Source organism: Corylus avellana, chromosome 8, assembly GCF_965113065.1.
Source record: "Corylus avellana chromosome 8, dhCorAvel1.hap1.2, whole genome shotgun sequence".
NCBI classification, from domain to species: Eukaryota; Viridiplantae; Streptophyta; class Magnoliopsida; order Fagales; family Betulaceae; genus Corylus; species Corylus avellana.
The window spans coordinates 20815143-20828078 of NC_142497.1; the positions used below are offsets into that span (position 1 = coordinate 20815143).

Consider the following 12936-nt stretch of genomic DNA (forward strand, 5'->3'; position numbering starts at 1 on the left):
TTTTAAAAAAAAATGAATTTTTTTTTTTTTTTTTTTTTAAAAAAAAAAAACGAAATGTTTATAATTTTATTTTTTAAAACGAAAATTTTTATTTTTATTTTTATTTTTTAAAATGAAAAATTATTTTTTTTTTAAACGGAAATTTTTGTTTTAAAAAAATTATAGAAAAAACGAAATTTTTCAATTTTTATAAAAGAAATCAATTTTTTTTTTTTTTCAATAAGAAGGATTTAAAAAAATAAAAATAAAAAAAATAAAAAAATAAAAAAATTTGGCCACCCCTTGGAATTTGGATTTTATTTTTTTAGTTTTAGTTTTAGGGTTTTTTTAGTATTTTTTGTTTTTATTTTACTAAGGGTAGTTTTGTCATTGGGGAGAACATTGACAATGGTTTGGTAATTTGAGAGGGACATTATCAATTCACAATTGAAAGTTTGGGAAGACATTGTTAATTGGGTGGTAGTTTGAGGGGGTATGTGGACTTTCTTTTTTTCTTTTTTTTTTTTCCTCTTGACTAAAGTAGATTTTTAATGTAAAGAATCTAAAAGTTTGATTCATTAATAAAATATAATATTTAGTTAAAGTGTAGAAATATTTAAAGAGTTCAATATTTAGTGATTTTGAAAACTGGCTAGCTAAATCAACTAAATAATTAAGTTTTTTTAAAAAAAGGTCAATGTGAATGCTGTAATACCTACCTCCACCAAATTATGGGCCCTTGAAAATGTCTTGAATTAAGCATGACATGGAAATATCCCACTGCCAATAAATTGGGAGTAGGAAAGTCATGAGGAATAAATAGATCGAGGGGACAAATAGGAATTGGTAGGTGATTTACAGGACTTGACCTTAATTTCCTCTCATTAGCCCCTCAACTCCCACTTTATTCATAATCTGTACCTACCTGGAAATAAATTTTAGCTTAAGCTTCCATGCTCCTCTGTTGACTCTCATTTCTTCCCCCAACTCCAAGGCCACGTTTCTCAAAATAAATTTGTTAGACGCTGGTTGGAAACAGAGCCACCAACACTCCATATATATAGATTTCATTACCTCTTCAATTCTTAACTCTACGAGCTAGTGTCTCTTAATTACTACAGCCTCCCTCCAAATGAGAATTCCCTTCTTTTCATGGCTCTTCTTGGTGCCCATCTGCTGCACACTTTTCCACAACTTCTCTACCGTCTTTGCGGTGTCTCACCAATGTTTGGACAATCAGCAATTCCTATTGCTCGAATTGAAGAACACCCTTGTATTCGATTCTACTTGGTCCACAAAACTTGCTAAGTGGAACCAAAGTGTCGATTGCTGTTCTTGGGAAGGCGTAACCTGCAACGAGGGACGTGTTATTGGTCTCGACCTGTCCTTTGAATACATCTCGGGTGGACTTGGCAATTCAAGCAGCCTCTTCAGTTTTAAGCACCTCCAAAGCTTGAGTTTGGCTTATAATGACTTCAACAATTCTCATATTCCACCACAGTTTGGCAAGTTGGTGAATTTGAGTTATTTGAGTCTCTCATATGCCGGCTTTGCAGGGCAGATTCCTCTTGCGATTTCGCGCTTGACAAGGTTGGTCACTCTTGATTTATCTACCTCTTATTACATCCATCAACTGAAACTTGAGAATCCAAATTTAAATGTGCTCGTTCAGAAACTTTCGGAGCTTATTGAACTTTATCTTGATGGTGTATTAATATCAGCACAAGGTAATGAGTGGGGTCAAGCTTTATCATCTTCACTTCCAAATTTGAGAGTGCTGAGCTTGTCAGAGTGCAATCTTTCAGGCCCTATTGATTCCTCCTTACAAAATCTTCAGTCCCTCTCAATTATTGATTTGTCTCGTAACAATTTATCTGCTCCAGTTCCAGATTTTTTTGCAGATTTCAAAAATTTGACATTCTTGGATTTCAATTGGTGTTACCTGAATGGAAAATTTCCTGAAAAGATCTTCCAGGTTCCAACGCTACAAACGCTTAAGTTGTTCTATAACCCTCGACTTGAAGTTTCTTTCCCTGAATTTCCTCCAAATGGATCTCTTCAAACCATGGTACTTAGCTATACAAATTTTTCTGCGTCAGTACCACCCTCTATCAGTAACCTTAAAATGTTGTCAGGAATATATCTTGCACAATGCAATTTCAAAGGATCAATTCCAGACTCAATTTTGAGCCTCACACAATTGGTCGATTTGCGCTTGTCACACAACAATTTCAACGGATCAATTCCAGACTCAATTGCAAGCCTCACACAATTGGCCTATTTGGACTTGTCATACAACAATTTCAACGGATCAATTCCAGACTCAATTGCGAGCCTCACACAATTGGTCGATTTGCGCTTGTCAGGCAACAATTTCAACAGATCAATTCTAGACTCAATTGCGAGCCTCACACAATTGGTCGATTTGCGCTTGTCAGGCAACAATTTCAACGGATCAATTCCAGACTCAATTGCAAGCCTCACACAATTGGCCAATTTGGACTTGTCATACAACAATTTCAATGGATCAATTCCAAATTTCGGGATGTTCAAGAATCTGACTTTCTTACTGCTTGGTAATAATCATTTGTCTGGTCACATTACTTCCACTCAGTGGGGAGAACTTTTGAATCTAATTTATCTTGACTTGAGCGGCAATTCATTGAATGGGAATATTCCAATTTCTCTATTTTCCCTTTCATCATGGCAAGACTTAGATCTTTCGCACAACCAATTTTCTGGCTCCCTGAACCTTACTGTGATTCAAAAGTTTAAAAGTCCTTCAAAGCTTGATCTTTCATACAACAACTTCTTGGTTGAACTTAATGGTTTTAACATTTCGTTAACCTCATTCCCCCAATTTTACCACTTAGGGTTGGCTTCTTGCAAGTTGAAAGTATTTCCTGATTTCTTGAGAAACCAATCCATTTTAGAATATCTAGACCTTTCAAACAACCAGATCTATGGAGAGATACCAGCAAGCATCAGTCAATCCCTTGCCAACACTTTCTTCTTGTCTCTTTCAAGTAATAAATTATATGGAAGCATCCCTAGATCAATATGCAAAGCTACAAATCTTCAACTTCTAGATCTGTCTAATAATTCCTTCAGTGGCACAATTCCCCAATGCTTGATTAAGATGAGCCGTATACTTGGGGTGCTGAATCTAAGGACAAACAACCTCAATGGCACAATTCCTGATGCATTTCCAGATAATTGTTGGTTAAAAACTTTATATCTCAATAAAAACCAACTAGAAGGGGGGCTACCAAAATCTTTGGCCAATTGCAAACGGTTGGAGGTCTTGGACATTGGGAACAACCACATCAAGGGTACCTTCCCATTTTACTTGAAGAACACATCCATGTTGAGGGTTCTTGTTTTGCGATCTAACAAATTTTACGGGTCCATTACTCATCCAGAGCCTAATGCCACCTGGCCAATGCTTCAAATTATAGATGTGGCTTCAAACAATTTTACTGGTAACCTTCCAATAACACTTCTTTTGACTTGGATGGCAATGATGAATCGTTCACATGAGGCCCAATCAAGGCTAAGTTACCTTGAAACCCAAGTGGCTGGAATTTATTATCGAGATATGATAACAGTTACTATCAAGGGTTTAATGGTGGAGTTGAAGAATATCCTAGAAATCTTCACCACTATTGACTTTTCTTGCAATGGTTTTGATGGTCCAATACCTAAAGAAATGGGAGAACTCAAAGTGCTTCATATTCTCAACTTGTCGCATAATGCTTTCACGGGCCAAATTCCATCATCTTTGGGGAAATTGACAAATCTTGAGTCACTAGACCTGTCAAGCAACAAGCTTTCTGGTAAGATTCCTATGCAAATTGCCGATGGTCTTATTTTCCTATCAGTTCTCAACCTTTCCTTTAATCAGTTGGAGGGAAAAATTCCATTCATCAAGCAATTCGCCACATTTTTGGAAACTTCCTTTGAAGGGAATGAAAGATTATGTGGCATCCCTTTAAAATCACACTGCACATATGAGGAGCCGCAATTGTCACCTCCAACATATGAAGAAAAACATTGGAATTCTGGAATTGTGATAGAGTGGAATTACATAAGTATTGAATTGGGATTTATTTTTGGCATTGGAATTATCATTGGGCCGCTTATGTTTTGGAAGAGGTGGAGGATATGGTATTACAAACATGTTGACCACATTCTTTCCAGGATCTTCCCTCGATTATATCTTGGAAAAGAATACCATAAAAATTGGAGACACAGAAATCAGAGGCGGAGGCACTAGTCATAGTTATGCAGCACAATACCTCCAGGTTTATCATTATTAATTCTAGTCGTTTTGGTTTCGGTATTAAGCAAAAAAAAAAAAAAATCCATGTAATTCGATGCAAGTATTGTCTTATGGTATGATATTTTGTAATTGGCAAACTATATTACTCAACTATGCACTTGTTTGATATTATTTTTTTGGGGACTACTTACGAGGCGTACATGTCATGCGGAGGAAAAATTGGCCATGCTTTCACATTTGCGTGGGTCATTGCTTTCAAATTCCCCTGTCAGAAGAGAGGTATTTATAAAGTATGTGATTAGTCTAGGAAAACATAACTAATAGTGTTTCCTTTTGAAGGTTTGACTCCTTTTTTTTCACTGGCAAATTGTAATCATGTTAATTGACCAAACACTGAAATTCACTGCTTAAAGGCCAACCAACCATGTTTATGCACGAAGTCAATGCCCAATACCCTTTGCTTTCTCTCTCTTGTTTAGAGAGAGAACCTCTGGAAACCCTTAGGGTTTTTTCCTCAGCCGCCTCCTAGTGAGGTCTTTCTCTCCGCCTTGTGCGGGCTTTCCGGGGTGGAGGAAAAGGTTTTTCCTCCACTCCCCTCCCCTTCTTTGTTCCCTCTTTGCTGTATTTTTTGTTTGGATTTCTTGTGTTTTGTTCTCTTTTTCTTGTGTAGATTCGAAGACCGCCGCTGCTCTTCTCTCCCTCGTCGCTCAGCCTGTCGTTGCCCAGCCTGTCGTTGCCCAGCCTGTCGTCGTCCAGCCTCTCGCCGCCCAGCCTCTCGCCGTTCAGTCCATCCCTGTCGCCGTCCACTGCCTCGAGGAAGTTCCTGGTTGTGGATCTGGTTTTTGGGGGTTTAGATCGGGTTTTTTCAAAATCCGATCTACTCTTCCTCGCCGACCCATCCACCAATCGAGGCTTTCCACCATCTTCCCTGGCCTCCTAGCTTCCTTCTTCCGCCAGCCGATCCTCGATCAGTCCACTGCTTGCCGGTGGCCGATCTGTTCTTCGGCAGGCTACCACCGCCCCTGCCCTTGTTTTTTGGTGTTCTTTGTGCTTGTTTTTGTTGTAATTTTATTTCTGTTTTACTGTAAATTTAGTTTTAGTTTGCTGTTTGTATTGTTTTTTGTGGGTTTTTATCTCCTTGCCTTGACTTGGTTTGATTTTGAGGAGGAGATTGATGTTGGTGGTCGTCCTATGCCGGCTCATTTTTGGTTTTCTGCAGTGCCTACTTTTCAACAGCCATTTAACAGTGGTTGTTGGTTTGCCCGCAAAGATCTCTTCACGGAGTTTCTTTGCAATTTGCACCGCCTTGTGCGGTTCTGGAATAGGCCCGGCTTGCTTATGATTCTTTTGGGATCATTGGCAATTACCATTGCCTGCTGTTTGGTCCTTTTGGACTGGATCCAGTACTTGTTCTTGTATTTGCACTGTATTTTACCATTTGGGCTTTGTTGTTGGGGTGGCCTTCCCTCTTATTTTTATTTTTGTATTGTTTTAGTTTATTTTGGGTTTATTGTTGGGGAACTCACCCCTTTTTCGTTTTCAGGATCTCTCACTTTTTCTTCCGTTCGGATCAAAAGTGGAAAAGATCCTTCCCTGTAGCCCTTTCCTTATTCAATTAAAAAAAAAAAAAAAAAACCATGTTTATGCACAGGGTGGATTAGCGCCCAGCTCGATCTCTTATCAAAATTAAATAGGGTTGTTTATCTTTATCCCACATAACCTGATTCCTCTCTCCATAGAATCGGAGGAAATAAACATTTTTAGTGATGAGGCTTGATACCAGGAGAATGGGTTGGGTAAGGTTACTGTCATTTAGTGGTTTGGGTTTAAAATTTGGGATATGGGGAACCCAACAAGAGTCCCAAATTGGAAGGGGGGAATATGGGTAAATTCGTAAGCAAGCGCATGCTTCAACATGAGGTTTGGAGTTGAGAATACTTTCCCAGACCCCAAGAGCAGCCTCCTGGAATAGTTTCTGATATTTAACTTTCAGCAGGATTAGAAATAATTTTCTAGCCAAGTTTGGCAATGAGAGCATTGTTTTGACCCTTCATGGATCTGATGCCTAGCCCACCTAGGGGTCGAGGTAAACAGATGCAATACCATGACTTGAAGCAGAGATCCTCCTCCAAGGATCTCACAACCTAAAATAAAAAGGAAAAGGGATTTCCTTGCCTAAGGCCCTTGGAGGAGGAGAAGTTGCCAAAGCGAGAACTATTAATGAGGATGGAAAAGGAGGCGGATGTATTGCACTCCTTCATCCACTTGGAGCTGAAATCCCAAGTATGAAAGCCCATTCTATTCTGTCAAAAGTCTTCTTCATATCGATTTTTATGTCCATGAGCCCTCTGCCTTTTTTGTATTTCAAAGTGTAAAGCAACTTTGATAGGGTATAGATGGTGAACAGTGGAAGGGCAATGTCGCTTGGGGACTAGGGTTCAACTCTTTTAGGAATTTCCCATCCCTAAAAAAAACTTTATACTAAGTTAAGGACCTCTTGTTTCACCGTGGCCCGGTAGGATTTAAAGAAAAAGGCTGTAAAACCATCTGATCCAAGGGCTTTTGTGGAGCCTAAGTTGCAGACATGTTGTCCTCCTCAAAGATGGCAGGTTCTAAAGGGTTTATAAGGGCTTCATTTGGCAAACAACCCAAAATTTTCCTAAAACATTTTCCTAAAAGGTCAACTTCAAAACATTCTTATAATTTATATCACATCAATCACTTTTATTACTATTCAAAACACCCATTACAAAACATAACTTATTATTTTTCCTTACACAAAATTCAAAACTTATTTCTATTTTATATTACATCAATAATTTCTTATTACTAGTCAAACAAAAAATCCAATACACAATCCTTTACCAAACGGGCCAAGATTTTCAGAGAAGTCAGGGAAGGAAGAGGAGAAGAGGGTTTTGAAGTGTGATTAAGAGCAAGTTCCCACTTCTGTCTGAGAGCCAAGTTTCATTTGAGGCCTTGAGGAAGTCGATGGCATTTTGTATCCTTCTAATGATAGTTGAAGTGTGAAAGAAGTTTATATTAAGATCCTTACAGGCTAGCTAATAACACTCTCTGGAATTACTTTTCCAGAGGACTTCCTCTTTTTGAGCAGTTCATCTAGGTCAGTCTTGAGGGCCTGGTTCTGGACCGTGGGGGGCTGCTGTTGGATCTAGTCAAGTTGGTCAGTATGGGATTTGATTTTCTGGTGGATGTTCCCAAAATGAAAAAAAAAATTTCCACACCTTTAAAGCAGAATTTTTTTTTTTTTTTTTTTTTTTTTTTTTTTTTTTGTTTTAAACCTTTAAAGTAGATTTGAGTGCTTTAAGTTTTTTATGGACAGTTAAAAGGCAGTGGAGCCAGAAACCCTTCAAGTGACAATCAAAAAGAAAAATCGGTTATGGGAAGTCTGCAAATGCAGAGGTTAAGTATGAGAAAAATGGAAGCTGCATAATAATACAAAGTTCTCATGTATTGAAACGTCGGATACTTGAATAATCACATTCCAGCAACCAGAATACGGTTTGACAATTTTTCAAGCATACTTGAATAATCACATTCGCATGTCTTGGAGCATGCTACAATTATGTTTAAAAGCGTAACATTTGTATGAAAAGCTGATTAACACTTTACTCTTGGGAGACCAGAATCATGTCAAAAAGAAACATGGAGGAGAAGAAATTAAGAAAAGAAGGCAATAGAAACTCTAATTGCTTATACTAGCATTTGCTACCACGCAACATTTGCAATGCCCAGCAGTAGTACTATTGCAGGGCTTATAAATATTCATCAACTCAAACAATTTCCCCGTGGAGTCTATGATGTGTAGCCATTTACAGACCAAATGTATTTGCTCACCAAAATTTCAGTGAGAGAGCTTTGACAATCATTTTAAATCAAAATTCTGACTTTGCCACCACCCTAAATAGCAATTGGCTGCAAAATGACAAGTCACTAAGCTCCTTCTGAAGAGAGAATTTTCGGTATATATATAACTCATACCTTCAACACAGAGGAAGAGATACTAGATTTTCAACTTATGTTTGAAGGAGCTTATGATCCAGCCTTTCCATCTTCACAGCGCTTTGTTCAGAATTAGAGTAAATGCATTCTGCAAGCAAGGTGTCAACACAAGAATGATGAGAATTATTTTTGTTCGAGAGCAGAATCTGTTAAGTATGACTTGAATTAAAAGTCATGGTGGGACCCAATGTTTTGTCTCCTTCTTCAAGTAGGAGAGGTTTTTTGGTTCAACCGGTTTACTCCTTTTGGGTTTAGGAGACTTTTGTCCAAGTTTGATTTGGAGTCCTTCTCCTATGTGTAATTGGACTCCTTGTTTGACTTATAGTAGAAGTCCTAGACCAACATGTAAAAGGAGAGTTAAGCTTCTATATAAGGAACAAAGCACAAGGTGAATTTGTGTGTGCCAAAAACGTGAAGCACCAAAGGGAGGAGAAAATAGAGAGAATTTGAAAGAAGGAGGTACAAGGGCAGCAAGGGTGTTTTCTTCTTGGTGGTTTTTGGGGGAGCCAAAAACAAGTGATTAGAAGAAAAAGGGTGCTGCAGAGTGAGAGAAGAAAATAGAGATCAGCCGCCATCCGTTCCAGCAAAAGAAGAGTTTGTACATCTGTCTTTTGTATTCTATTTTGGGAATAATCTTTCTTGTGTGATAGTGAGATTTTGGGTGTATTGGGGCTTTGGGATCTGAGTGATTTTCTCTCTACTACTTTTGTACTCCATCTTTTGATAGTGGATTTTCTCCGGGTCGTCTCCGCCAGTGGATGTAGGCTTGTTAAGCCGAACCACTTAAATCTTTGTGTCGTGTGTGATTGCCTAATCTTTGTTATTCCGCATTCTTCTTATTTTTCGCATCTCACGGGTCTTGGGAAATAGGATTAATTTCCTAACAGAATCAAGTGATGACACAATATAAATTAGAATTGAAGAATAATTGTGGCAAGCCCATTACTAAGCACATGCCATTCATCATATATAGTTGTAGCTTTTCATATTAACATAAATTGAAACACACAGATGTTTCAGAAATGACCAAGTTTGCAAGACAAAGGTGGTAGCAAGAAACTCACATTAGCAAGTCTAAGGTGCAATGCACACTGCAGTGTTCACAGATTTGTTCAAGTGAAGTTTGACTTTTTGTTAAGAATTTGGAAAGAACACATTAAGGTTTCATCAACACTCATCATTGCACCAGCATTATCAAATTCGCCACAATAGTTAGGAGCAGAGAATATTGTTACAAGCTGCCTCTCAGCAAAGAATTCATACCCCTCCTCAACAACCTGGAACAATATGCATCCTGGTAAGCTACTTGAGTGCAAAAAATAGGGGCAAATAAGGGACTGTCACTAACCTGATGTGCTCGACAAACGAGGTCCATATCATTCTTCATTAAGAATTCTGACACTTTATCTGGACCAAAGGTGTAAGAGACTCCACGGTCATTCATTCCCCAGCCTTTGACATCTCTACTAGGATCCGACCAAAGTAAATCACAAAGCAAACCAGAATCTGGCACGTCAGTTGGACGAGGTAAGTTCCTGATTTGATCTAAATTTGTTAGATCAGGGGAGAGGCCACCATGCATGCACAATATTTTATTGTCTATGAGCGCGGCCACAGGAAGACAATTAAAACAATCAGCAAAGGTTTTCCAAAGTCTTACGTTGAACCGGCGTTTACATTCATCATAAAATCCATATATCCGATTAATTGAAGCACATTCATGGTTCCCTCTCAAAAGAAAAAAGTTCTCAGGGTATTTGATTTTATAGGCAAGCAAAAGGCATATTGTTTCTAAACTCTGCTTGCCACGGTCCACATAGTCCCCTAGGAATAAATAATTGGCATTAGGAGGAAAACCCCCATGCTCAAAAAGCCTCAGAAGATCAGAATATTGTCCATGAATATCACCTGGTAAAAGAAAAAAAAAAAAAAAAAAAAACAAATATTAGTATTCACTTCTTTTGGTAAGTATAAAAACTAGTGTTCGCTTGACTTGAAGGGAGATAAACGTGATACATGCAGAAGAACAATCCAAACCCCCATCATAGAAACAACAAAAGGTAGCCCAGTCAAAGGTTAAGCATTGTTTTTAATATGTTATCTAAATTAGCATGAAAACAAACAAACTTCTATATTTAGGTGATAAAAATACATCAAGATATACAGAACGCATCTGCCAAATGGCATACTCAAGTAGAGAATATTAAAAAACAATCCCAGCTCCTGGAGTTAATCCTATTAGAAACCTACTTTAAAAACACAATTTAACATTTAGCACACCCTAATTACGTATTCACTTTTTAATGGAGGCTATTTAGTAGAAAACAAAAAATTATGTAGGGTACGTCACCGTTTCAGTATTACCAGGAACTCTCTCCCTAGTAATGGATCCCATTTCCCATGCTTCCAGCTTCTAAAACTTGTGGCAAGATGTTTTGGCAACTTCAGGGATAACATGCGGTGAAATCTGGAGCTGTATTCTTTGTTTCCTACCCTTGTATCACTATAATATTTGTCATTTATGCTTTTTTTTTTAAGTACTAATGTTATAGAAATGAAAAACTAACACAGCCCTCATACACAAAATGTATGCAAGGTAGACAACCATCAAAGGTGTCCAAAATCTAAAAAATTTACAAGGTTTAAAAAGATTCAAAAATGAGGAAGAAGGACCATAGACTACAATCCAATCTAAGAGGGATCTCATAAAAGTGAATTTTAAAGTGTTGGGTTTTGAATTGCCAAATTCAGTGACAAAATACATTCATCTGCAATCCCGTCAGCAGTGCATACATACGAGGTCTTGTGTCAAGAGAAGACCTAGAAGATGTGGTTAAGCTTAACCAATCATAATAGAAGACCTATATGATATGGTTAAGTTTAATCAAATCGGAATTCTTTAATTAGAGTTAAAATAGGATTTGATTAAATTTCGTATCCTGCACATGTATTAGTATTCGGACCATAACTTTCGGCTCACGAATCGGATTGAGATGAAACCAGCGACATTGGAAAGCTAACACAAAATTCTACAAATCTTTGTGAAATAAGATTTTCAAAATTCGAAAGTTAGCTATGCCAAAATCATCTCGCAAGATAAGAAAGAAAATTTGGATGAATCCTATTCCAACTAGAACCAGTTTTTCTTCCCATTTCAACTAGTACTAGGTTTTCTTGTAGTCTATATATAGAGAGCTGTTATGCACGAAATTGTAAGGAATTCCATATAAGAATTCCATGTGCTAAGAGAGCGTTTAAGATATTGAGTGTTAGGGTTAGTCTCTCTTAGAGTTAAAGGTTGTGTCTTCATCACAAATCATATACAACCGAAGTCTACCGGAGTTCCGGTAAAGGAGATCAAGTAGAAGGATTGTGCCAGATGTTCTGGAAAGGGCTACTGCGGTAGAAGTCAAGTGGGTCGCTTGTCTTATGCAAGGAAGTGTCAATTGCAAAGGTTTTGTAAGTGTGAACTTCTTGTAATCCTTATTCTTTTATAGTTGATTGATTTCCTGGGTTTGGCTGCCCCGGAGAGGTTTTACATTTTAGAGAGTTCTCTAAATGGTTTCCTCTTCGTAACCAAAATATTTGTGTCTTTGTGATCTATTGTTCTACATATTTTGGTTGTATGATTATTTAATTTTTAATTCTGCGTATTATTTGCATACACCTATTCAACCCCCTTATTGGTGTCGTTTGGAGTCGTATTTAGAATTTTCAATTGGTATCAGAGCGGGTTCACTCTGTCAAAGGATTAAATTCCTGAGTATGATCCTATATACTTTCTAGATGTCCCAAACTCTTGATTGTTTTGAAACTATTATGTCTTCTGATAAACAGTATTATTCTGATTATGATTCTGATAATGAAATTGATCTTCAGGAGACTTATAATTTGTTGTTTGTGAAATTCTCTGAGTTACAAGTTATTAATTCCAAGAATCTAAAGAAACTCAAAGAGGCTGAACATGATAAAGATGAGCTAATTGGTGAATTGAGTGATTCTCTTGATTTGTGTAAAACATTGAAATCTGAAAATCATGATCTTGCTAATAAAGTTGAGTCATTAGAGAATGAATTAAAGGAGTCCAAAACTCTATTGGAAAAATTCTCTAATGATAATCTTGACAAAATTTTGCATACCCAAAAATCTACTTGTGATAAACCTGGGATTGATTTTGACAAGATTATTGCTCATTCTTCTAACCTTGCTTCTTCTTCCAAGAAAGTTTTTGTTGAAACAGAAAACTTGGAAGAGCCATTGGATAAAGATAAGCTAGTTGTTGTTCACTCTTCAAGAAGAAGAGGAAAAGAAGTCTTAAAGAAAAAGAAGAAAACAACTACTGCGACCTCAAGAGGTAAGAAGGGTAAGAAAGGTAAGTACTCTCGTGTTGAGCACTTTTTACCTAGAAGCAACTCCAACTTTGTTTACCTTGCAAGGAACCAACCTTCTCAAAGGTTCATTCCTACATGCCACCATTGTGGGATTATTGGTCATATTAGACCAAATTGTTCTAAGTTGAAATCCCAAAGACCTTGGAATAAAAAGGTTGCTCCTAAGAAAGAAAAAGGTGGTGTAGAGTCATGTTTGTCTAGATCTAAGTATATGTATATCCCTCTTCATATGAGATAAGCTTCTCCGAAATTTGTCCCTAC

The 12936-nt window shown here is 37.4% G+C and overlaps 2 protein-coding genes across 2 annotated transcripts; one reads left to right on the forward strand and one right to left on the reverse strand.

Annotated features, from left to right (window-relative positions):
- The first annotated feature begins 1088 nt into the window (after positions 1–1088).
- LOC132163104 (receptor-like protein 54) lies at positions 1089–4439 on the forward strand. The gene has a single exon (XM_059573302.2). The coding sequence runs from the start codon at positions 1112–1114 to the stop codon at positions 4253–4255; it is 3144 nt and encodes a 1047-aa protein (XP_059429285.2). The 5' UTR covers positions 1089–1111; the 3' UTR covers positions 4256–4439.
- A 3406-nt stretch (positions 4440–7845) lies between these two features.
- LOC148584260 (serine/threonine-protein phosphatase PP1 isozyme 1) lies at positions 7846–10205 on the reverse strand (the record flags this gene model as incomplete). The annotated part of the gene is made up of 3 exons (XM_088518824.1): positions 7846–8372; positions 9349–9561; positions 9633–10205. Coding segments are annotated over 2 exons (738 nt in total), but the record flags the coding sequence as incomplete, so codon positions are not given.
- Positions 10206–12936: the final 2731 nt, after the last annotated feature.